The following is a 23,270-nucleotide window of genomic DNA, read 5'->3' as shown; positions in this document are numbered from 1 at the left end:
TGGCTGATGGTGAAATTTACTGGCAGAAGCATGGTTAAAATAACCTAAAATACGACAGATTAATGATTACAGTTTGGTTGACTTTGAAAAAATGACAGACTGGAGATGACGGATGGTGGCCCAGGACGCTGATGAATGACAGACTGGCAGCATTGTGTAAATTGACCATTTCTGCTAAACAATGTGAAAAAATAAACTTGGTTAATAAATCCCCTCAATTTGGTTTAAAAAAAAAAGTTATTCACAGAATTTTACAGTAACTACAAATGGAACATTTTATTTAAAAATGCTTCCTGTTAAAAAAAATCTAAAAACTATTCAGTCCATGTTCAATCAGGTAGGCAGAGTCTCTATGCTGTGTTTGCACATTCCAGGTCCATCAGCGAAAGCTCTCGAATCTCCTCCAAGACTAAGTACAGGTTTGGGCTTTTACTTTGGCAGAACTCTTGCTCCTCTTTGGATAGTTTGGGCCGCCGGGTCGCCTTCCCCCGGGCCTGCTGGGACGCTTCCTCGGCTAAACGCACGACCTCCTGAACCAACTGGCTGCGGCCATGCGACGGAGGCTGGTGGAGCGTCGCGCTCTGGTGCGGCCTGTTGCCGACGAGCTCAAGGTTGACACTATCGGCGTGGCAACGCGACAACTGGACTGAAATACGAACCTGAGGGAAGATGAGAACTCCAGTTGGATGACATCACACTTCAGTTGTTACAAACTTGACAAGTGTACTTTGAACCTGTCAAGAACTTTTTTTTATTAAAGGCCCAGTCTGCTGTTTTCACTCAGGAAAAGGTACTTTTAAAATACAGGATTTAAACAAACAAACAAATTCTCAATTTACAGATCTGGGCTTCTCTTAATGTCTGGTGGTGATTTTGTCCTAAACCGCCACCCCCCAGCCTGTATTTTGTAAACAGCGGGACGTTTCTGTGGAAAGATGGTGTTTACAACCCTCCGGGCAAATTGTCGGCTGCGTGACGTCACTCCCGCGGCAATTTGACAGCACGCACGGATTTTTTTTTTCACTCACTCATTCACACATGTAAGCTTCTGTGAGTGAGTGAGTGAGTGAGTAATAAAAAAAGTGATAATCCGTGAGTGCCTCTCCACAGAAACGTCCCGCTGTTTATAAAACAAACACAAAATGGCAAAATACAGGCTGGGTGGGTGGGGGTTTAGGACAAAATCACCACCAAACATTAACATAAGCCCAGATGTGTAGACTGAGAAAAAGTTAAAGTGTGTACATCCTGTATTTAAAAAGTGCATTTTCCTGAGTGAAAACGGCAGACCGGGCCTTTAACATCATCTACTACAAATCATGAAAAACTACGGCTGGGCCTTAAAATAAACTCAAAGCTGTTTGTCGACTCACAGTGATGTGGTTGAAGAGTGTGAAGGTGGTGTTTCCAATGGGCGACGTGGTTGTGATGTGGTCCGAATAGCGACGCACAGAACCGCTCTGCCAATCGCAGACGCCGTCCTGGCCTGCAGAGAGCACCTGACCCTCTCGGTTCTTCAGGTACACGGGCCCCCTGATGCCATAACTGCGCACACGGCAGTTTGGATACGACATCAACACAGCAAGACTTAAGCAATCGTATTTTCATCTGCTGCAAGTTGAAAACTTACAGTGACACAAATGCCAACACGCCGTTGTCTCGGATGCCGTAAATGACGGCATCGGCCACACAGCACTGGTCCGTGTTCGGGTCCCTTTCTTTGAAATACAGACACTGAAACAACTCTGTGGACACCTTCTGCGCCTGCTGGGCTGCCTGCAAACATCACATGGTGGTCACTCCCTGAATGGACGCAGCTAAATATACACATAAGTACTATCAAATACTACATTTTGCAAGAAAAGAGAGAGCTGACCCTGTTTTTCTTGTTGATATGCTGAGACAACTCGTCAAGTTCCTTGTTACTGGCGAGTACTTTAGCAGGGCTCCGCCCGCTCTCCACATCAATGGCTGCTGTCAGAAGGCGGTGCACCACAATGTCGGCATAGCGACGGATGGGTGAGGTGAAATGTGTGTAGCGGTCCAGAGCCAAACCTGAAAAGTGTCATTTAGCCACAGGCTTTATGCATTACATCATAGGAAGTAACTTTGGCCGTCATTGCCTCTCAGTTTTGCATTGCATACCATAATGGTAGTACTGGTCTTGGGAAATGGCACCGGTGGAGAAATACATTGCCTGAGACATGGCCTGGGTGGCCATCATTCTCAGCAGTCTGTTCAGCAGTGGGTCTTGTGGGTCCACAGCCTGGTCCAGTGAGTCAGCTAAAGCCTTATTGGACCTACACAGATATATAGAAGGGAAAGGAGCTACAAAATATACATTTTACAGTATGTAGGGTGACCGGATGTCCCGGCATTAACTGCGTCACGATTTTGGGCCTTGTGTCCCAAGTCCCGTTGGAATTCATCAGTTTTGTGTCACTTATGCCCGCATTATAAGGCGCACCTTCAATGAATGACATATTTTAAAACTTTTTCCATATATAAGGCGGTGCGCATTATCAGGCGCACCGCATTATCAGGCACACCTTCAATGAATGACATATTTTAAAACTTTTTCCATATAAAGTCGCTAAAGTAGAGGCTGGGGTTACGTTATGCATCCATTAGATGGTGCTGCGCTAAAGGGAATGTCAACAAAACAGTCAGATAGGTCAGTCAAGCTTTATTAATAGATTACAAACCAGCTTTCTGGCAACTCCATTCATTCCCAAAATGAATAAACAGCTGTTTTATTATTTTCTCTGAGGTAAAGTATTAGTATTAGCTAGCGATCCAAGATGGCGGGATCTTCTGTGCATGCACGTCATCGATCGTGCAGGGTCACCGATAGCGTCTTGACAGCGAGACCTGTTGCGGCTCAATATTGATTCAAATATAAGGCGCACTGGATTATAAGGCGCATGGTCAGCTTTTGAAAAAATTGAAGGCTTTTAGGTGCGCCTTATAGTGCAGAAAATACGGTACTTCCTGCTTCCGTGTCTAAGAATCATGGGACATGTAGTCATGAACGGGAATTGAGCATTTCTGTCGGCACATTTACAAAAGTTTGGATCCTGGTGAGTGCATTGATTTGTTTGGCGCTTTTGAACTGTCAACCAAGACAGCATTTAGAATTAGCTAAACACAACCACTAGCGATTAAATTGCTTCCAAATGATGAGATTTTTATTTTTTTTATTTTTTTTTATTTTATATATATATATTTGGATTTTGGGGCAAAATTGTAGTGTCCTGGTTTTTAAATTGTAAAAATCTGGTCACCCTAATTTCATATTCATATATTTTGAACAACAATAACAGCCATGTTTGCAACAAAGATGTGAACAAAAATATGAGACACTATAAAACATGTCAGTGACATCTTGGATGGTCAAGATTTAACTGCAGACAAGCTCCAATTATGAACGTACTGTTTTGATGATTGACACCTTTAGGTACAGAATATTTTCACACATCTGAGTCCGAGGCATGTGGGGCAAAATTTGGTGGCAAAATTAGCCATTAAAACTATGACTTGTGCTGCTCAGACCAATTACTTACTTACTTACTTTCCAGTGTCACATTAATGCACACTAGTTGCGAATCACTGTAATAAAAAAATAGTACATTACGTACTTAAGCTTCGAACATCTACCCAAAACTGACCAATGATAAAAGAGAAAAGAAATTGTTCACCAAACCTGGTATCGATGGTGAAGCCCCTGGACTTGGCGCTGTCCACCAGCTGGCTGAAGAACTCCTGTCGAGGCGGCGGGTGATGTCGAAGCAGAGCCTGATGAGGAAAAGCCTCCTGGATCTTGCGCGCCACCCAGTGGTTGGCGTAGATCATGCACTCGGCCACCGTCTCGTGGATCTCCAGGGGTTGGCGCGGGACCAGAGCAGTGATGTTCTTGTCGTCGTCCAGCTGAGCACGCACCTGGGACCAAAGCATTGCAATCAAGTCATAAAAGACCAGAAAATATCATTTATCCGAAGATATTAAGTCATTCCTATTTAATGATATGTATTTAATAATTCACACACCACTCATACCTCCACCCCTTCCAGTTCCAAGGCTCCGCCTCGATCTCGCTGCGCCCGGAGGTGTCGCGCCACGTGGGTCAGCATCTCCAGAGCCTGTGTGAGCTGAGCCAACTTGGCGTCCTTCTCGTAGGATTGGAGCCGGGTCAGCTCGGGCACCTCGGCCTGCTCGCCGTTGAGGAGGGCCTGGGCCAGCTCGTAGTGCAGCTGGTAGGAGGAGCGGATGACGGTGCGACCGTACCACACGCTGTTGACGGCGAGAGTGTGTGCGTCCAGCTCCCACATCACGCTCATTGCATACCTGGATGGCACACATTTGTCGGAGAAGCAATCCTTCCAACTGCATGTATTATATGCAGTGCAGATACGTGTCGAGTGAAGAGCCACTAAATAACTATTAATTGCTGCATTTTGAGTTATTTATTTATATATTTAATATATTTAGGCAGTTACTGTATAAACCAGTGGTGTCCAAACTACGGCCCGGGGGCCATTTGCCGCCGTCCATTTTTCAGTGGCCCCCCGACATATGCTAAAAATAGCATTTGACTTAGTTCAAATAAAATAAACAAAACAAAAATGTTTGGAGATGGTCAAAGAAAGAAGGGAGGTTATCGAAAAACAGGTGCCATTAAAGGTTATTTTAGTTAACAAAAACTAATGAAAAATCTAAAACTAAAATTAAAAAAACAATATTGTTACCGAAATAAAATAAAACCAAAAATGCTTTTTAAAAAAAAAAAAAAATCTGAAACTATATTTTATGTTTACAAAACTAACTAAAACTAACTCTAATTATAGCAAAAATGCACGAGCCTTTGTGGATAATTTAAAATGGGATTTTTAGTAGATTTATTTTGATATAAACCTGAAAAATAACTTTTGAAAGTATGTCACACAGAAGTGACGTCATCTAGCAGCAGCCAATAGTAAAGCACCTTCAGATGACGTTGCTCCCATGGTGTTTTTTTTTAAATATTGCGCCCAAGTAATACACATAAAAAATAAAAAAAAATAATAATAATAATAATAATACTGAAACTAACAAACTAAACTAAAAAACTAAGCATTTTTTAAAGAATGAAATTAATAAAAACTAACAGAACCACCCTGAAAACTATCTAAAATGAAAAATTCCCAAACTATAATAACCCTACTGCCATATTACAAATAAATTGGTTTATATACTGTTGCATCTTTCTAAATATGCAAAATCACAAATAAATTATTTGTACATTTTTTAGGACTAAACACAATTTCTCTTCATAATATTATGTGGCCCTTGCGTCCTTCTGTTTTATGTATGTGGCCCTCAAATGAAAAAGTTTGGACACCCCGGCTCTAGACTGACTACTTTTCATTGTGTCAGTGTCATTTCTTCAGTGTTAGCCCAAAAATGGATGGCTATGAAGCGTGCACTCACTTTTGGCAGATACTGTACACATACAATATATATAGGGTCTCCCATTGTGTATTTTCACCGATGCTACGTAATCTAACTTGTTCACTGTAAATCCCACTGACCTGTCGACTCCTCCCAAGAGAGAGCAGAGATCTGCGCTGAGAATTGCTGGCAACATGTCATACCTTCGGTCGGCAAGGTAGTAAGTTGTAGCCCTGAAACACGTGAGGCACTGTAAATTTGGACTATCATTTTCAATACTGTCATGATAAGATTAGGTAAGGGTGGGTTTGTCACATACTATGTCTTAATAAAAATGTTATTAGTTTCCGTGTCGTACAATCTCAATCCAACTCTTGAGCAAAAAGAGCCTTATTCACATACACTGCTAAAATCTCTCTCTCTCAGTTACTCAGTTAAACCCTGACTTCCTGTGAGATCTAAGGCAAAACACGCACCAAATGGTGCAAGACGTGACAACTTGATAGGGCCATGAGATGCCTGGGATTACATACAGTATGCTTCCGGTCCCACTACATAATGCCACCTATGAAGTACTTGGATGAAGCTCCATCTTATCTGTCTGTAGCATCATGCATAACTGGCCATGTGCTTTTGGTTTGCTTTGCAAATACTCAGGCTTCCTCCATCTTCCAAAACCAAGCATATCAACTCATTCGCTCTCAATAACGTATAAGTACGTTCTATTTGTAAGATGTATTTGTACGTTTTTTATTTATTTATTTATTTTTTAATGCTAGAGCATACAGAAGGCTTTGACGCAGACTCTCAACTGCAAAGAACGGTTGAAGAAATGGTAGTTATTACACAAACGGCCAGCAGGTGGCAGCACAGCAAAGGAGCTCAACCAGGGCCATGTTAGAAAAAAAAAAGCACAATTCTAAATAGATTTGTGAATAATGATGAAACTTAAGATATATTCCAAAGCTAACCACCAATTATAGCTCAACTTGTAAATATAATATAATCCTAATATGTTTTATTGGCCAGATAAAGAAAAGATTAAGTGGCTTTTTGATTTTGATGTTTTTGTAATATTAAATTTTACATCGAAATTCTGGAAAAGGAGACAAGACAGATTGTTCATGACATAAGTTTTTTGTTGCTTTTGTTATTGTTTTTTATTCTGGTGCCGGGCCATTTTGATTGTTTGGTGTGTTATAAGGCCATGCGGGCTGAATATTAATTTTATATTATATATTATTGCATGCATGCATGACACAATAATAAAAATGTCAATGTAAACGTTAGCTAGGCCGTGATTGGTTGTTTGTTACCTGAGCCCTCAACACACGTGATGCCATTTTTAGTCGACTTGACACCAAATGGCAAAGACCTTTTTAAAGATGTTAATTTTACATGAAAAATAATGACATTATCAAATTAATAATAGGCAAAATTCTTTTTCAATGAAAATTGAAATGAGTTTTTCGCATTTGTATGGGCTTAGTCACAGAAAATGGAACAAGAAAAGTATGAGTACCAAATTACCCCACATTCTTCCCTGGCTGGGAATGAGACAAAAAAAATAAATAAACAAATAACGTACACCCCTAAATAATTCCTTTATGACTGTGAAGGAACAAGTCAATGTCTGACCTTGCATGTGCCTCTAAGTCGGTGAGGGAGCCTTCACAAACAAAATGCGTCACATCAGCAATGTGGACGCCGAGCTCCAGCAGCTTCGCGTCTGCGAGGCTGCGTACAGACAGCGCGTCATCGACATCCTCGCAGCCGGCGGGGTCGATGCTGAACACCAGGTGACTGTCCCTCAGGTCCCGGCGCTCAGCCACCTGACAGGGATCCACCTTCCATGGCTTCTCGGGAGAATTCGCAGGCATTTCTCTCAGCTGGGGACAACCAGACACAATGTAAGACTGAAAAAAAGGAAAGAACTAGAAAAAATAAGTAAAAAAAATCTGTGTTTGAGTTAGGCCTCCGACCTGTGCATCGGAGAAGGGAGGGACGTGGATGCAGTTTTCGATGAGGATGGTCTGTACTTCGGTCTCAAGCTCACCAGCCTGACCCAGAACCCTCACACTGTGCCCATTAGGATACAGTGATGTGCTTTCCCATGAGTCAATGCGTACCACCACTCTATGATCCTGGACAAAAGCAGATGTTAGCTTGTGATATTTTGGAATATAAATACATGGTTTAAAAGAAGATAGCCCATGGGTCTTTAACCTGCTACATCATAATCTAGTGCTTGAAGGCACGAACTGATGTTTGTCTACATGATTTTCTGCTAGACAGTAGAATTCATTCTTCCATGAATCACAGCAAGCCGTCCAGGTCCTGTAGTGGCAAAGCCATCCCAGGACATCAAATTGAGTCCACCATGCTGGCTGATGTCATGATGTTATTTTATATCAAATACTTGCTATTTTTATGCCACATGTAAGAAACACAAAAAAGTGAAACTTTTGTCTCGGCGGAACATTTTCTTTGAACGTCTTGGGGAGGATCAACACTTCAAGCATTTGTGCTCTTTTTTTTTTTTGTCAGCAGTGGCTTTTGCCTTGGAACGCTTCCATGGATGCCATTTTTGCCCACAAACACTGACCTTTACTGAGGTCTGTGAGCCCAGCACTTCTTTGGATGTCATTCTTTTGTAACCTCCATGATGAGTCGTCATTGCACCCTAGGAGTGATTTTCGTTAGCCGACCACTCCAGGGAAGGCTTGCCACTGTTACCAGTTTCTCTATTTGTGTATAATGGTTCTGGCTGTGGCTAGCTGACTTCCCCAAAAAAGCGTTTTTAACCTTTTCAAAAATAATACATTTCAATCACTTTGTTTCTTATTTTTGTCTCTTGAATTTGTTTGAATTGTGGCAAGACACCATTCTTTTGCAATCTTGAAGTGTGCTTCTGATTTACGACAGGTACAATTTAAGTGATTTCTTGATTCAGTGTATCTGGTGTAGAATAGTACCTCATCATATTGACCAATGACAATCTTGGGTGACTTTTTTTTTGTGTGTGAAATCGGAATATTTGACAAGAGCTTTGCAATGTCTTTCCAGTATTTCCAGTGGGGCGCCCATCTTATTGCACATTCGGATTACTCTTGTCCTCAAGGGATTGACCACAACCAGAAGTGTTGTAATAAATCATATGAACTATACATCACGTTACAAACATTAAACAATTACATATCAATCCGGTTGCAGACCATAATCGGCCCACGGCATAAAAATTCTTGTGGTCTGTCTGTTTATGCTGGGTGTCAATTATAGTTATAGATCAAGTCTTCTCTCATTTAAATATTGTCATTCGTCCCAAAAGAAGCCATCATCTTAAGGATGTTACCTACTTTTTAAAATAGGGCTGGGTATTAATTCAAATTTCCTCAATCAATTTGATTTCAATTCATGCAAGTTCAGTTTGATTCGATTTTGATTTTTCCCGATTCGATTCACTTCAGTTCAGTCTGAAAATGATAAATTATGGAACATCAATTCTTCTTATATATCTCGTATGATAAAAACTCCAGATAAAAACTGGAGTCAAAATCAGCAAAAAATAAAAAATAAATATAAAAATAAAAATTGCCCAGCAGAAAAAATGCGGGTCTGAAGGGGTTAAGTGTTGCACAAACATTGACATCAAAGATGAGATAAAAATATTTTCATAATTCAATAGTTGTAAAAACTAAAAAGATTCTGAATTGTCTTAAAGTGCAATAAATAAGTCAGGTGTTCCATAAATGTAAAAAATAAATAAATAAATAAATACTTTGAAATTCAGTACATTTGAAGAAAACAGTAAGATACAAAAAAAAATCTGCCTTTAAAATTCCATTTTCTTATGAATTGAAAGATTAAAATAATCTATTCATGATTTTATGAATCATTATTATGCTTGAAAAAGAAAGTCAATTAATTATCAAGAATATATATATATTTTTTTTAACTCAGCCCTACTTTAAAAGTGGATATCTGGACTCACACGGGAAAGCACCAACTGGACGAGTCACAATCCGGTGTGTAGCCTATCGCACAAAACTATAATATACAATAATACATATATATACAATATACAATATGTCGGGAACACCAGCAATTTAGGGACTGGCTTTAGCTGTTTCGACCCTGAGTTACTAACTACACCAGCCAAGGAAAATGCACAGCTGGCCAGTGCAGAATTGAATAAATTGACGTGTGTCTGTCAATAATAACTCAGGCTGCGGGAGCCTTCATAGCAAAGGACTTACAGCCATATTCTGTATAGGAGGACAAAGGCAGGTTTCAATACTTGTTGAGGATGCTGAAGTTGCAACACAAGATGCCTTCTGGTAGCCACTTTACAGATAATACACAATAAATAGGTACAAGCCTGTCATTATATTTGTATGTACTTCTTTGTTCCCTCTTCCGACTCTATCAACGGCAAACCAGACCTGCAAAGCATCAGCTTGCTGTGTGCTGATGCGGATCTTGGGGATGCGATGGTCCCAAGGTACGGTCAGGATGCGTTGAGAATTCCTGCTCTGGGACTGTGTGCTCTCCCTCGGAGGGAATGTTACCACATAGTCCCTCCAATTCCTCTGTAGGATCCCCACAACAATCCCTGCGTGATTTATTATTGCGACATTAGAATTAAAGCATGGAGAGAACACACAGTTGGAATGTTATCGACAAAACAATCTTTGACTTAAACAATGAGTAGTTTCAGATGAGAGTCCTCACCTGTCGGCATCGGTTTACTTTGGATGTCCTCTCCATTCTTCTCTTCCAATTGCCCTTGTGTCAGGACACTAACCTTCCCCCTCCATTCGCTCTTCGGCAACAACTCGACCACGACCACGTCGCCATGCACAGCCCTGTTGCGATTCTTATTTCCACACACCAACACCTCGCTGCTCAGCTCTACAGCAGATAAAGGATGGACAGACAGCGGAGCAGATTAAAAGGGCAGCCAAGAGAAAGTCTCACAAACAACAGAAAAACACATAGACAGGCACCGAATGCAATGTTTCTCTATCTAGCTTAAAATGAATCATACATCAAGGACAACTACTTTTTTGATTGCAGCAATACTGCACCTGTGTTTTTATTTGAGAGACCCTCTGCTCTGACTGAAGCTTCCGTCTGTGCTCGGTGTTTGTTGACATTCAGAGTTCCCTGCACAAAAAGAACGTGTGATTGATGTTGATCTTAAAAAGATCTCGGTTAACAAATTGTGCATGGTTCGGATATGCAAAACCTGTTTGGAGTTTTAAATAAAGGCACAAAGCAATAACACTCTCACTTTGTATGGAAAGAAGCCACAAGATAGTCAGACACAATACATTATCCAGATGATGCTGTGATGGTGGACGAATAATACTTGTTACTTTCATGTAAACTCTTTCTAGTTCTAAAAATAAAATCTCTTTTAATCAGAGATGGGACATCGCTGAGTCAATGATGTCAATATATTTAGGTTTTGTTCAGTGCCACTGTCAACATACAAACAAACAGCCATTTTATAAATATATGCAAATTGAGGCAAATAAAAAGAAAAATAATTAATGATAATTAAGTGTACAGAAATGCCAACAGATGGTTGCACATTCTTACGTGAATGTTGGATCGAACTAAAGAGGAAACTGCAGAGAACAGCTCCAAAAGTTTGATTGGATAAAACCTTTCCAGGTGTGCTGCACTCATAAGTTCTTCCAAGGACACAGTACTTGACAAAACTGACAGCAGGCAATTATTTTTTTGAGTCTAACAGTAACAATTTTATGGTAATAAAATATTGTGAAGTCAACTTTACTGAGAGTGATAGGAATATACAGATTGATAGCACTGTTGTATTTTCTCAGCCTAGCTACTGTGCTGAAGGTAAATTGATGGTTATTTTCATTTATTTTTTAAATTAAAGATGAGTAATCAGCCACTCTGACTTTACACCTTCAGTAGAGTTTAAAGACAGTAATTTTCTAACAAAAGAGTAGAACGGCACTTCATTTCTAATGTGTGATTTTTGAGTTCAAATCTGTTAATAAAGAAATAAATACAAATGGTAAATGGACTGCTTTTTATGTCGCACTTTTAAGTACACCATATGGTGCCCGAAGTGCTTTACAATTACTCACATTCACCCACTTACACACCAGTGGTGGGTTGCTGCCATGCAGGGCGCTGTCAGGTCCGTTGGGAGCAAATCGGGGTTCAGTGTCTTGCTCAAGTGAGGATCAAACCCACAACCTCACAGATGGCAGACGATCACACTACCACTGAGCCATTCAATAATAAATAACAAACATAATATTACTAATGAAATATTAATTAATAAATAATCTGCTGGCACCAACAAGAAGTCAAAGGTGAATAGGAAGTGGTAAGATTGGAGTTTGGAAAAAAGCGGTTACATTGGAAGAATTCATGAACAATTTGAATGTGGGAGTCTGACATTGGGTGGCATTGGGTGAGACCTCAACTGCATCCAATAATGAAATAATGGATTGGTTATCATTTATGGATGATCATTTTCAACATCTATACAAGTAATTTTAAAGTCATTCACTAAAATTATTTTGTCTACACAAACTACATGTGATAATACTGAGCATACATGTTAATGAAAACAAAGCTAAAAAGTTAAGCTTTCCTGTTATTGTATTTGTACGTAATTGTCTACATTCTAGGGGTGTGAATTGCCTAGTACCTGACGATTCGATTCGTATCACGATTCACAGGTCACGATTCGATTCGATACCGATTAATCCCGATACGAATTTATAAGTCGCTTGTTGCGATTTTTTTCATTCAAATTTAGAAAATACTAATCAGTAAGCTTGTAGAGTGTAAGATTTATATGAAAATGTATTATTTGTTTATCTGAAATTTCAGACTTATAGAGGTAATCTGTTTCATGTTTGAACAGCATTAAAATAAAATATTAAGGCTTAATGTTCCGTTCATATAACATTCTTCCATGCTCAAGGTGTGAATCCTAAAAAAAAAAAAAAAAAAAAAGAAAAAAAAAAAAGAAAAAAAAAAAATCGATTCTGCCGATTATTGAATCGATTCGAGAATCGCGCGATGTAGTATCGCGATATATCGCCGAATCGATTTTTTTTTAACACCCCTACTACATTCATAGTTTAAAACTTAAATATAGCACAAACCTATTAGGAGGACCAGCAAGGAGGAACACAATAATGAGTATGCATGTATGGAGTGTTGCCCTGCAATTGGCTGGCAACCAGTCCAGGGTGTGCCCCGCCTACTGCTCAAAGCAAGCTGAGATAGGCTCCAGCACCCCCCGCGACCCCTGTGAGGAATAAGCGGTCAAGAAAATGGATGGATGGATGTATGGACTGTAGATTAGGGGTGGGACGATACTGGTAAACCACGATTCGATACTGTGACGATATTTGACTCCCGATATCGATAATATCACGATACACGATATCTACGATTTTTGATATATGGTCAAAAAAATTTAGCAATATATCACGATATGTGACTGAAAAAGCCAAACAAATGCCCATAAAAAGGAAAATGTCTAATTATGCATTTATTTAATGCCAAAAGTTCTGTATTGTGCCTCACTGCCTCTTAACATTTTAACTATAAACATTGTAAAGTGAGACAAATTAAAGTGTATAAACATTTATAACATAACACTGCACAACTGGACACATGACATCGATATCCACTGTCAGTGTATCGCTAATTTATTGCAACAGAGAGCCCAACAATATATTGCAATATCGATTTTTTGCCCACCCCCTACTGTAGATGTTCAGACTAATGATGATTGACTTTTAAATTGCAGATATACAAATAGTTGGACCTGTGCCCACCCATTAAGTGTGGAAGTACACAATCAAGTAAAAATTGAGATATTGCGGTATGTCAAGGTCAGAAATCCAAACATTTGCTAGGATTGTTTTACCTTGAAAGCAATCTGATGTAAGACCACACTTCATTTTCAAAATGTAATGTACTGATATTGGCATTGGAATTACATCTCTACGCGTATATGATTTAAAAGTAAACATGCCAAAAAAAAACAACTTAAGATGAAAGAAATTGTGATTATCCAACATGCATATGAGTTCAGTTGTGGACAAAGCACACAGAGCTGCAGTGCCTGGCAGCGCTGTGGTCCCCCCCATTTGGGTCCCTGCCCCACCACTTTGTCCCTCCATTCCCTTTTTTAATGCACCACACATATACATATTCATTTTTTTGGGGGGGATACGGGTGTGTCGGAGTAGGGGAAATTTTTTCCCTCTGCTCCGACTCACCTGCTCCCAATTTTAATGCACCACACGCACACACTTGTATATACACTGGGTGGGGCCACATTCACGGTGTAAGGGTAGAGCTCGCCAGTCGGCGAGCTGGCGGACTCAGTAACAGGGTTAGGTGTCACTAGTACTCTGGCGTGACGACCGGGGCCTCTCCCCACCGGGCTCGGTGTTCTGGTGTTCCGCCTTCTCCCCTGGTGCTTCCTCCTCTGCTTCCCCCCTCCCGCCGCTGTGCAAATCTCGCGCGGCTGGAGGTGGGGTGGGCACATCTTCCCTCTCTGCGCTGCTGCCCGGTGCCGGTTTCCGGGGGGGGGTGGGGGGTTCTCGCGGGGGGCCGGGTTCGCGGGGGGGGGGGGGGGGGGGGCGCCCGTCGGGGGGGGGGCGGCTTGTTTGGGGGGGGGGGGTGGAGGTATGGGTGGGTGGGGGGTTGGGTGCTGGGGGTCGGGGTGTGTTCGGGGGTTTGGGGGTCGGGGGTGGTGGGGCCTGGGTCGTGGTGGATGGCGGGTTTGGGTGGGGTGCGGGGGGGTCGTGGGGGGATGGGGGCTGGGGACCGGTGGGGCGCTGTGGGGGCCCGCTGGGCCTCGTTCTGCGGCCTTGGGCTCGGGGGTGTGGGCCGGGGCTGGGGCGGGGGTGTTCCGGGTGTCTGGGTCGGCTCGCCGACTGGTGTCCGCTCGGGTGGCTTGGGGGTGGCCTTGGTGCTGCCGCGGCCTGGGGATTCCGGGGGGGGGGGGGGGGGGGTGCTCGCTTTGCTGGACCGCGGTTGACGGCTTCTTTCTTTGGTGGTGGTCCTTATGCATGCCAGATCCGTCGCACCAGCATCTACTGAAACTCAACAGAAGTACCCTCTCCCTCCCACAGCCCCTTGAATCAGTTGGTGCTGGTGTCTGTGGTTCTCACTTTGCTTTATCTATCCTTCCCTCCTTCCTCTCTTTAGTTTTTCCTCTGGTCACTTGAGATCTTAATTTATTAGAAGTATGAGGTTTCTGGGGTTGGCATAAGACTCCGGTTTTGTAACCACGCAGGAGGGGTCTTGTTGGTGCTGGACTTCACTTTGATGGATTGGATGTACTGGCTTCTATTGATCTCACTCTGCCTTATCGATCCTTCCCTCCTTCCTCTCTTTAGTTTTTCCTCTGGGCTCTTGAGATCTCGCTAAATTTGCTGGAATTTAGAGGCTTCCGGGGTTGGCGTAAGACTTTGATTTTGTAATCATGGGGAAGGCAGGAAGTGTTTGGTCGGTGCTGGATGTCACTTTGATTTACCTTTCTTTTCTCTTTATTTCTTTTTTTTTCTGACCTTTTCCTGACCATTTAAATCTCACGACTCTGGCAAGATTCTGAAGTACCTGGTTAAGGCGAAGGGTAATGGGATATTTATAAGGTTTTAGGTGAATGAATGAGTATAAATTTATATGTATTTGCACGCACGCACACGCACGCACGCAAACGCACACACACGCACGCACGCAAACGCACGCAAACGCACACACGCAAACGCACGCACACATACACACAAAAAAAAAAAAAAAAAAAAAAAAAAAAAAAGAGCAATGATGACAAGACGTTGAATCGGTAAGACTACCGAATGAACAATTCTGAGCTCTTAAAAAAAAAAAAAAATAAATAAAAAAAAAAAAAAAAAAAAAAAAAGCACACAGAGCTGAGTTCATTTTGCATTCAAGAGAAGATACCGGTCTGCTTTTCAACTCAGTGCTCCACATACTTGCAATCAGTAAAATGTCAGTTAATTAAGTTCATTTATTTTTTCTTTACTTAAAACAGATGTGCATCCTCAATCAAAGTTGCTGCTTTAAGACACACCAGTAAGCCTCAAGCGCAAACAGAGAGGTGGTACCTGAATATAGCGTCCAGACTTGATACCAGCCTCCAGGACTTCAGCCGGTAGGTGGTCAGTAAACTCTTTTTCTGTGCACTCGCTCTCTTTCTCCTGCAGAGCTTGACGAATGGAGCTGTACAGTTCATGAGCTGCCCGTAGCTCTGACCAGAAGTTCTGTAAATATTCCTAGAAAATAAGGACACAAATTATACAAGCCTGTTTGTGCCATAAATTGTTGCTAACGGTGGTCGCTACTGTACAATTTGAATACATTTCAGTAGAACACACAGCAGTTTCCTGTTATTATATTTGTAAGTGTCTGCATTCATAGTTTAAACTTAAATATAGCACAAACTATTATATCAAACTCATCTTACACTTTACAAAAAATAAAAGGCTCATAGATAATAGCATTTCGACAAAAAATAAAATAAAAAATGCACCAGATGCATTTGATTGACACCCCTGGTACTTGGTATATAAGCTAAACAGAGCCTGCCTGTTAAAGGTAAAGAAAGAATGTCGAAGCCACTCTCTCGAAATCAGGTCAATAAAGGTATTCGATAGAATATTAGTGTCACAGAAAAACGTGCCCAATCTATTACAGCTGTGATGTGGGAGGCCTGGTTGTGTTCAGTCCCATACCTGAACAGAGATGACGTAGACCCCAGAGTGAAGGTTGCTGTACTGAGCAATGATGTCCTGGTCCTCTGTGATCATCACTACATTCATCATACCAGCAAGGTGGTTATAGTACCAAACTGCTGCAGAGTACACACACCTGCATACACAAACAAACATGAAGCAAAGTCATTACATCCTACAACAACAACTAATTACAATTATTGCAGATGACTCTTTAAATCAGGAGTGCGGAACACACAGTACATGAGCCATATTACAGCTGTCCCATGATACAATTCTAGAAACCAAGTTTGTTTGTTTCTTTGTTTGTTTGTTGAACATATACACTCTAGCAGATACAAATTTAAAAGAGAAGAAACTCATAGCAATCATTAAAAACTTATCGAGTCCTACCCCTTCTTCTTTGTAACTTTTGACTTAATTCATTATTAATAGGGCTGCACAATATATCGAAAAAATATCGATATCGCGATATTGGCCCTTGCAATATGCATATCGCAAAGACATGCAATAAGTTTTATATGGAATTTTATGCTTTTTATATGAATTTGACCAGTCAAATGCTAACTAAAATGTGCATCGCCATTCAATAGTTGAAAATTATCAAGACATAATTACAATTAATTAACTAAGATTACATTAAGGTTGTTTATTTTACCACATGAAAAATGTTTTTCTTTCATTAGGTAATAAAAATGTCTTTAGGTAAATATCGCAATAATATCGATATCGCTATGTTCAGCAAGTATATCGCATATCGCATGTTTTTCCAATATGGTGCAGCCCTAATTATTAATACCGTAAATTAATATATTACAATAAAAGAAAATATGTAATCCTGCTTGTGTAAACAATTGCACTTTAACACATACGTACATTTTTCAATAGCGTATGTACATGAATTTCATACACAATAATAATACATCCTCATACCAACATATACAATTTTCATTACACTCACAATGGTACATGCCCTGTGATTGGCTGGTGACTAAAACTAACCATTTCCTTAAAAAAATAAAAATAAAAAATGAATAAAAACTAACAACCATGGTTTAAAAAAATAATAAAGTTGAAATGAAATAAAAACTACAGTGTAATGAAAAATTCAAAACACAGGAACACACACAAAAAAAAATGAACCAAAACATACAACCCACAAATATCTATAATATGCATTACGTCAATCCATTTTCTGTTGTTTGTCCCTGAACTGCTCGCGAGCCAATTGCAAAGAATGATACGTCATATATTTTATAAAATTATAGAATAGCATTCAAATAAAAACCAAATCCGTAAGAATAGTAAGAACATAAGTTATAAAGTGCAAACTTTAGTATGCTAATCTAAGTACAGTAGTTCTTCTTCCCACTATACACTCTACTGTGCAGCACTCAATTTAAAACTGTCCACGGCGCCAGAATATTGGGTCTGACCTAAACATAATATTGAGTGTCAAATGTTTCAGTCGCAGCTCACCTGGTCTGCCACTGTTCTTGACTCTCCCCATTCTCCCGCAGACAGAAGGAAAACTCTTGAAATTCATTGGCAAACAGAACACAGTCATGTCGGGGGTCTTTCAGCAGGTTTCGCAGGCGGTTATATTGTCTGCCCAGAGACATATCACAACAGGAAAAAAAGAGTGAGAGACAAGAAGGAGCAATCCTTAAGGTGGTTACATTTTGGAAGAGCTCTTGTTTATCTTCCTTTTCCACTTCACTGTACCTTTGAGGAACAAAATAGCCCCACTTGCACCTCCTGCTGTGTCGCCAAATGAGCTGTGTACTTTCCATCATCATTGGGTGAATGAGGCGGCAAATTGTAAAATGAGACAGATTGCTCAATAGATGCTGAGCATTGACCACTCTGGTAATCAGCACCTGCTGATTCACATGCATATTATATAACTCAAAAACCCTTCCACAGCACGGGTGGGTGATATAGCGTCTATTTGTCTAATAAATGATGCCATGACTTTAAACAGTTATATATGCTTCAACTTTTTGAGAATGTCATCTTTTTAAGGCTGAATAATCATCCATATTTAACCTGCATACAGTAGTTTGACACTTTGAATTGCTATATGACATCTGCAGCAAATCAGATCAGTCTCATGCTGCTATTAATGCTAAAAACAAAACAAAACAAAACAAAACAAAACAATAAAAGCTCCATTTGTCTGCAGAGAGCAGTCATCCTGTCAGTGTGGTGGAAGTGCCCCAATATGTAGCTACCTCAGCTATTTATCATTTGTGCTTCTGTTCATATGGACTGAAACGCGAGTGCTTCAGCAGTGCTCTATTGAGTTATTTGTTGACTTGTGAGGCATAAAGTACATTGATCCCCAGCTGTGAGAAGCTTCGCTTAGCCTGGCTGCGTTCCACGACATGATTTTGTTTTAATAGTGACAAGGAGAGATGTTCAATACTACTTTTTTCCCCAGACCAAAACCAGTACTCAACTCTTCAGTAGTCAACAAAACTGATACCAAGTACTGATACCACTAGTAGTTTTCATGCATAAAATAAATAAATAAATAAATAAATAAATAAATAAATAAAAAGACATAATTTTAAATAGACACCTACTGTATATATCCCAATATAGCATTTATCTTTGGAATTAAAGAAAATTATATATTCTTATTTCTAGTTGCTGATTGTAAAATGGTCACAAGAGGGCAGCGCATACTGGTATTAGCTGCTGTTGACAGTAATGCTAGCTTGAAACAAGGCCAGGTATCTGCCCGATACCAATATCTCGTATCGGTACTTGCCCATCATTCATGGGCTCATAATTTGCTTGCATTAATTTATGTCACTTTATCCATCCATCCATCCATCCATTTTCTTGACCGCTTATTCCTCACAAGGGTCGCGGGGGCTGCTGGCGCCTATCTCAGCTGGCTCTGGGCAGGAGGCGGGGGACACCCTGGACTGGTTGCCAGCCAATCGCAGGGCACACAGAGACGAACAACCATCCACACTCACACGCACACCTAGGGACAATTCCGAGCGCCCAATTAACCTGCCATGCATGTCTTTGGAATGTGGGAGGAGACCGGAGTACCCGGAGAAGACCCACGCGGGCACGGGGAGAACATGCAAACTCCACCCAGGAAGGTTCGAGCCTGGACTCGAACCGGAGACGTCACTTTATCCATTATATTATAAATTGTCTTTTTTTTTAACAGTATGGACTGTATAATATAGCATATATCTATTTTTATATTGATGTTTAGTTTGAAACATTTATTTTATGATAATGATTAACAAGAAAAAGAGCTTCAGCAAAGTCACACATCTTATACTTCAATAGTGTTCAAAGGACCAGAAAGTGTAATTTCTGACACAGTATGACATCAGCATCAACTAAGCCAACTATGTCCACCTAACACTGTAACAAGTAAAACTTCATCATATTAATGATGCAACATTTTAGAACAGCGCAGTAAGCAGAAATGTTCAACAAATTGCAGTGAAACCAGTCATGCGGGACTCCTTATTTCTACAATATTCATCAAGCTTGTCAACAGCACTTGTGGATGTTTGTGCTGGAGAGATGCATTTCAAGTCACCAGCTCATTCTCATTTAGCTTCATCAGCAGTGCTTTGATTTAATGAGGCTGACCGCTGTCAACTCTTGTACAAGGGCTTGCATTAGCCTTGCTGTACCTAAACCAGATAAATATTTGATCAGACTATTTATTCCAATTTGTTCCACAAAATAACTAATTATGTTTATTATTTACTGTTTATTCAATTTTGAAAGAAAGTAATCACTTTTGAGCCAAGTCGTTGTTGTTGACCTTTGTAAACAAAGTTCTAAAATTACTGTTAAAAGTTAATTTAGTCTGTGCAGTGTGCGCACACAATCACTGAGATTCCATGCATTTTTTCTGACCTCGGACCTCTTAATAACCAACCCCTGGGGCTCATTCAGTTTGTTCCGAGCGGCTAAACTGTATCCTGATAACCAGAGAGCTGCTGTCAAATCACTGGCGTCGCAAAGAATTGCCACCCTACTTTCAGCAATGAATCCATCAATATAAATTGCTAAATTCAAAATTGGATTATTAATGTGATCGTTATTCCATTACAAATTTAATGATAGCTTAAGTATTAAAGTGACAGTGTGTAGGATTTAGTACCTGCCATCTAGTGGTGAACTAATAGAACACAACAAATGTGAAGCACGTGCATTAAACTGCCTCAGACAGACCACACTTTGTAAGCCTGCACGTTTTAGATCAGGGGTGCCCAAGATCAGTCCTCAAGAGCCACTATCCAGACTGTTTTCCATGTTTCTCTCCACTAACACACCTGATTCATGATCAGGATCGCTATCAGGCTTCTTCAAAGCTTGCTGATGAGCTGATCATTATTCAGTTGCGCTGAAGGAGGGAGACAAGGAAAAAAGGTTAGATAGGGTCTCTCGAGGACCGGACTTGGGCACCACTGTTTTGGATGTTTCCCTCCTCCAGTACACCTGATTTAAATGATCAGCTCATCAGCAAGCTATTTAGGAGTCTAAAACATCTAAACACTGCGATTGGTTGGCAACCAGTCCAGGGTGTCCCCCGCCTACTGCCCAGAGCCAGCTGAGATAGGCGCCAGCAGCCCCCGCGACCCTTGTGAGGAATAAGCGGTCAAGAAAATGGATGGATGGATGGAACATCTAAACATGCAGGACTCCAACCCTCAACAATTTCTTGACAACAGCCTATGCTCTGAGTTTTATGGTTAGGATTAGGCTGGTAATGCCAATAACAGCTTCAGGGTTATGGTTATGGGTAGGGTCAGGCAAAGTCGATAACAGCCTACCTTCAGTGGCAAAACAAAATGAAAACTTAGTGAAAAGACACAGAAGGAGGTGAAGTGAGGCCGGAACCACACACAGTTCATGACTCATCCAGCGATTGATCAATCAGAGCTGTTCATGCCAAAATAGCGCTAGCAGGAGAGTTTCTGGTCACAGCAAAATACCCACTGCCTAAAAAAAATCTTCAAAAAGCACTAATTATGTTCTTTTATCATTAACTTTTCCCCCATAATGTGGTATAGATTTTAAGACTAGTGAACACACTTCAGTTCTCTACAAACCAGATACTATAAAGTTGAAGAGGAAAAAAACGGTAAGTACTCACCTGCGTCCTTTGCAGTGATGGACAGCTTGGCAGGCTGTCTGGGTTAAGACGATGCCCTGCAGCTCTCTGAACTCCAAGATCTCCTGGTAGTCAACCACCACGCCGACATCGGGCACCACATAGTGGGTCAAATCTCCCGGCAACACCTTGCCATCTGTGAAAAGTGGGTGGGATTCAGAAGTGTAGGATTTTTGCTCCCTTTTCACACAGGCTTATTTAGTAGCACCATAAATTGTAATTCATTTTATTTGTCTACTCTCTATAGGCTACCATTCATGTATTTACATTCTTTCCCACGTGTATTCCTCAACACTAAAACATCACTTGTATCATCCAGTATATGAGTTGCATAAAAAGTGATGCCTTTACAAACATAATAAAACTTGCAAATGTAAATGTTTTTTTTGTTTTTGTTTTTGTTTTGTATTGTAACTGCAGTGCAGTACCATGTTCCGGGGGTTATGGGTTTGTTAAATGGCATGCTGTCACAAAAATAACCACATAGTAAGATGAGTAAGATGACAAACGATGGATGCTGTCTATCTGGAGCGGCTTCAGCAGAGCATTTACTAACTCTACTGGGCAATCTTTCCAATTTGGCTGCCAGACAAAACATTTCACTGTTGAACTAAAATATTAGCTTCGGTGTATGTATACGTGCTATAAATAAACGCCCGTTTACTGTTTAGATCACGTTTACCGTTGTCACAGTTGGCTAGACACAAGGAGCTGTAGCATGGAACTCGCTCCCTCACATAATGTTCGCGGACAACACGGACCTTTCGGCCGCGGCTGCTTTTCAAATGAAGAATTTTTTCTGTCTTAATCATTTTGTGAAGTCAAGATGAAGCCATGCTCCTGGTTTTATCCGATAGCGATTGCTATTGTAGTTTAACGGCAGAAAACAGTTGGAAACACATTAGCTCTACTGCACAAGTGAGGAGGAAGTGCAAGGCGGGTACAAAACAAATGACGTCACGATGCATAGCCCAAACAACTATTGCCGCATTCAAGTACCATTGGACATTACAGATTTCATTTTCATTCTGAACGACTGCCGAGCTGCAATGCACTTTATACAACTACAATAAGCACGCTTTCAATGCGGATATACATGACATTATGCATGTTTTGTAATAATTAATGAAAAGGAAGAAGTCAGTGTCATTTTCAAAAGGCATTTTAATGCTTTTTATAGTTCAATGTGTATTTTATTGTGTGCATGTAATTGTTCAAATGAGAAGTGGAGCAGTTCTGATGAAAAAATATGTTAACCCCCCACCCCCTTTACATATTTTATTCTTTCTTTTTTTAGGTTGCAAATAAATACAACCGTAAGTTTCGAATGATTAAAAAAAAATACAAATAAAAAAGTTAACCTGTCAACTACTTGCAGGTGTTTTACAACCATTATTGTGCCAAGGCATCCATTTTCATGGGGGGGGGGGGGAAATCTCACGTGCATTAAACCACCACCCAACAAAAATGTCACAAAGTGAAGACTGAAGGAATGATGATAGTCTCAATTGTACGCAAAATTGTCAATGTGAAATCTGTGCCCGTTTAGTTGAACACGAAGCTGATATACGCGCAGGAATCCATGACATTCATTAAGGGTGGATACTGGATAGTTCATTCTGCAATCAAATGGAAGATCATTTAATTGTTTCGCCTTTCACTTCACGTCCCCGACAAAGATAGGTGAAGAAAGATATATGTGTAATTAAAAACTAATGTTTTTTTGTGACAAATTAAGAGTAATTGGATAATTTTCCCTACAGCATCCTGATGACATCCAGTAATATCCCTATACATTATATTAATAGTTGGTGAGAGCTCACAAGTGAACCGAAACAAGATTTGTTTAAAAAAATTATGTCTTACCAAAGGTAATATAGTGTCAATGTAGCTTCTCTTTATCGCCA

The 23,270-nt window shown here is 40.5% G+C and overlaps 1 protein-coding gene across 1 annotated transcript; it reads right to left on the bottom strand.

Annotated features, from left to right (window-relative positions):
• On the bottom strand, positions 1–22,296 carry dis3l (DIS3 like exosome 3'-5' exoribonuclease). Its single transcript, XM_077519253.1, has 18 exons — positions 22,046–22,296; positions 21,346–21,499; positions 17,679–17,807; positions 16,200–16,335; positions 15,573–15,740; positions 10,515–10,593; positions 10,159–10,338; positions 9,870–10,039; positions 7,410–7,571; positions 7,066–7,316; positions 5,568–5,660; positions 4,056–4,344; positions 3,704–3,939; positions 2,146–2,300; positions 1,877–2,055; positions 1,631–1,776; positions 1,374–1,545; positions 1–659 (listed from the first exon to the last, which is right to left on the bottom strand). The coding sequence occupies exons 1-18, from the start codon at positions 22,173–22,175 to the stop codon at positions 351–353; spliced, it is 3,138 nt and encodes a 1,045-aa protein (XP_077375379.1). The 5' UTR covers positions 22,176–22,296; the 3' UTR covers positions 1–350.
• Between the last annotated feature and the right edge of the window lie 974 nt (positions 22,297–23,270).

Source organism: Festucalex cinctus, chromosome 4 (assembly GCF_051991245.1).
Source record: "Festucalex cinctus isolate MCC-2025b chromosome 4, RoL_Fcin_1.0, whole genome shotgun sequence".
Taxonomy (NCBI): domain Eukaryota; kingdom Metazoa; phylum Chordata; class Actinopteri; order Syngnathiformes; family Syngnathidae; genus Festucalex; species Festucalex cinctus.
Note: the sequence above shows the minus strand (reverse complement) of the source record. Positions and strands in the feature narration are given on the sequence as shown.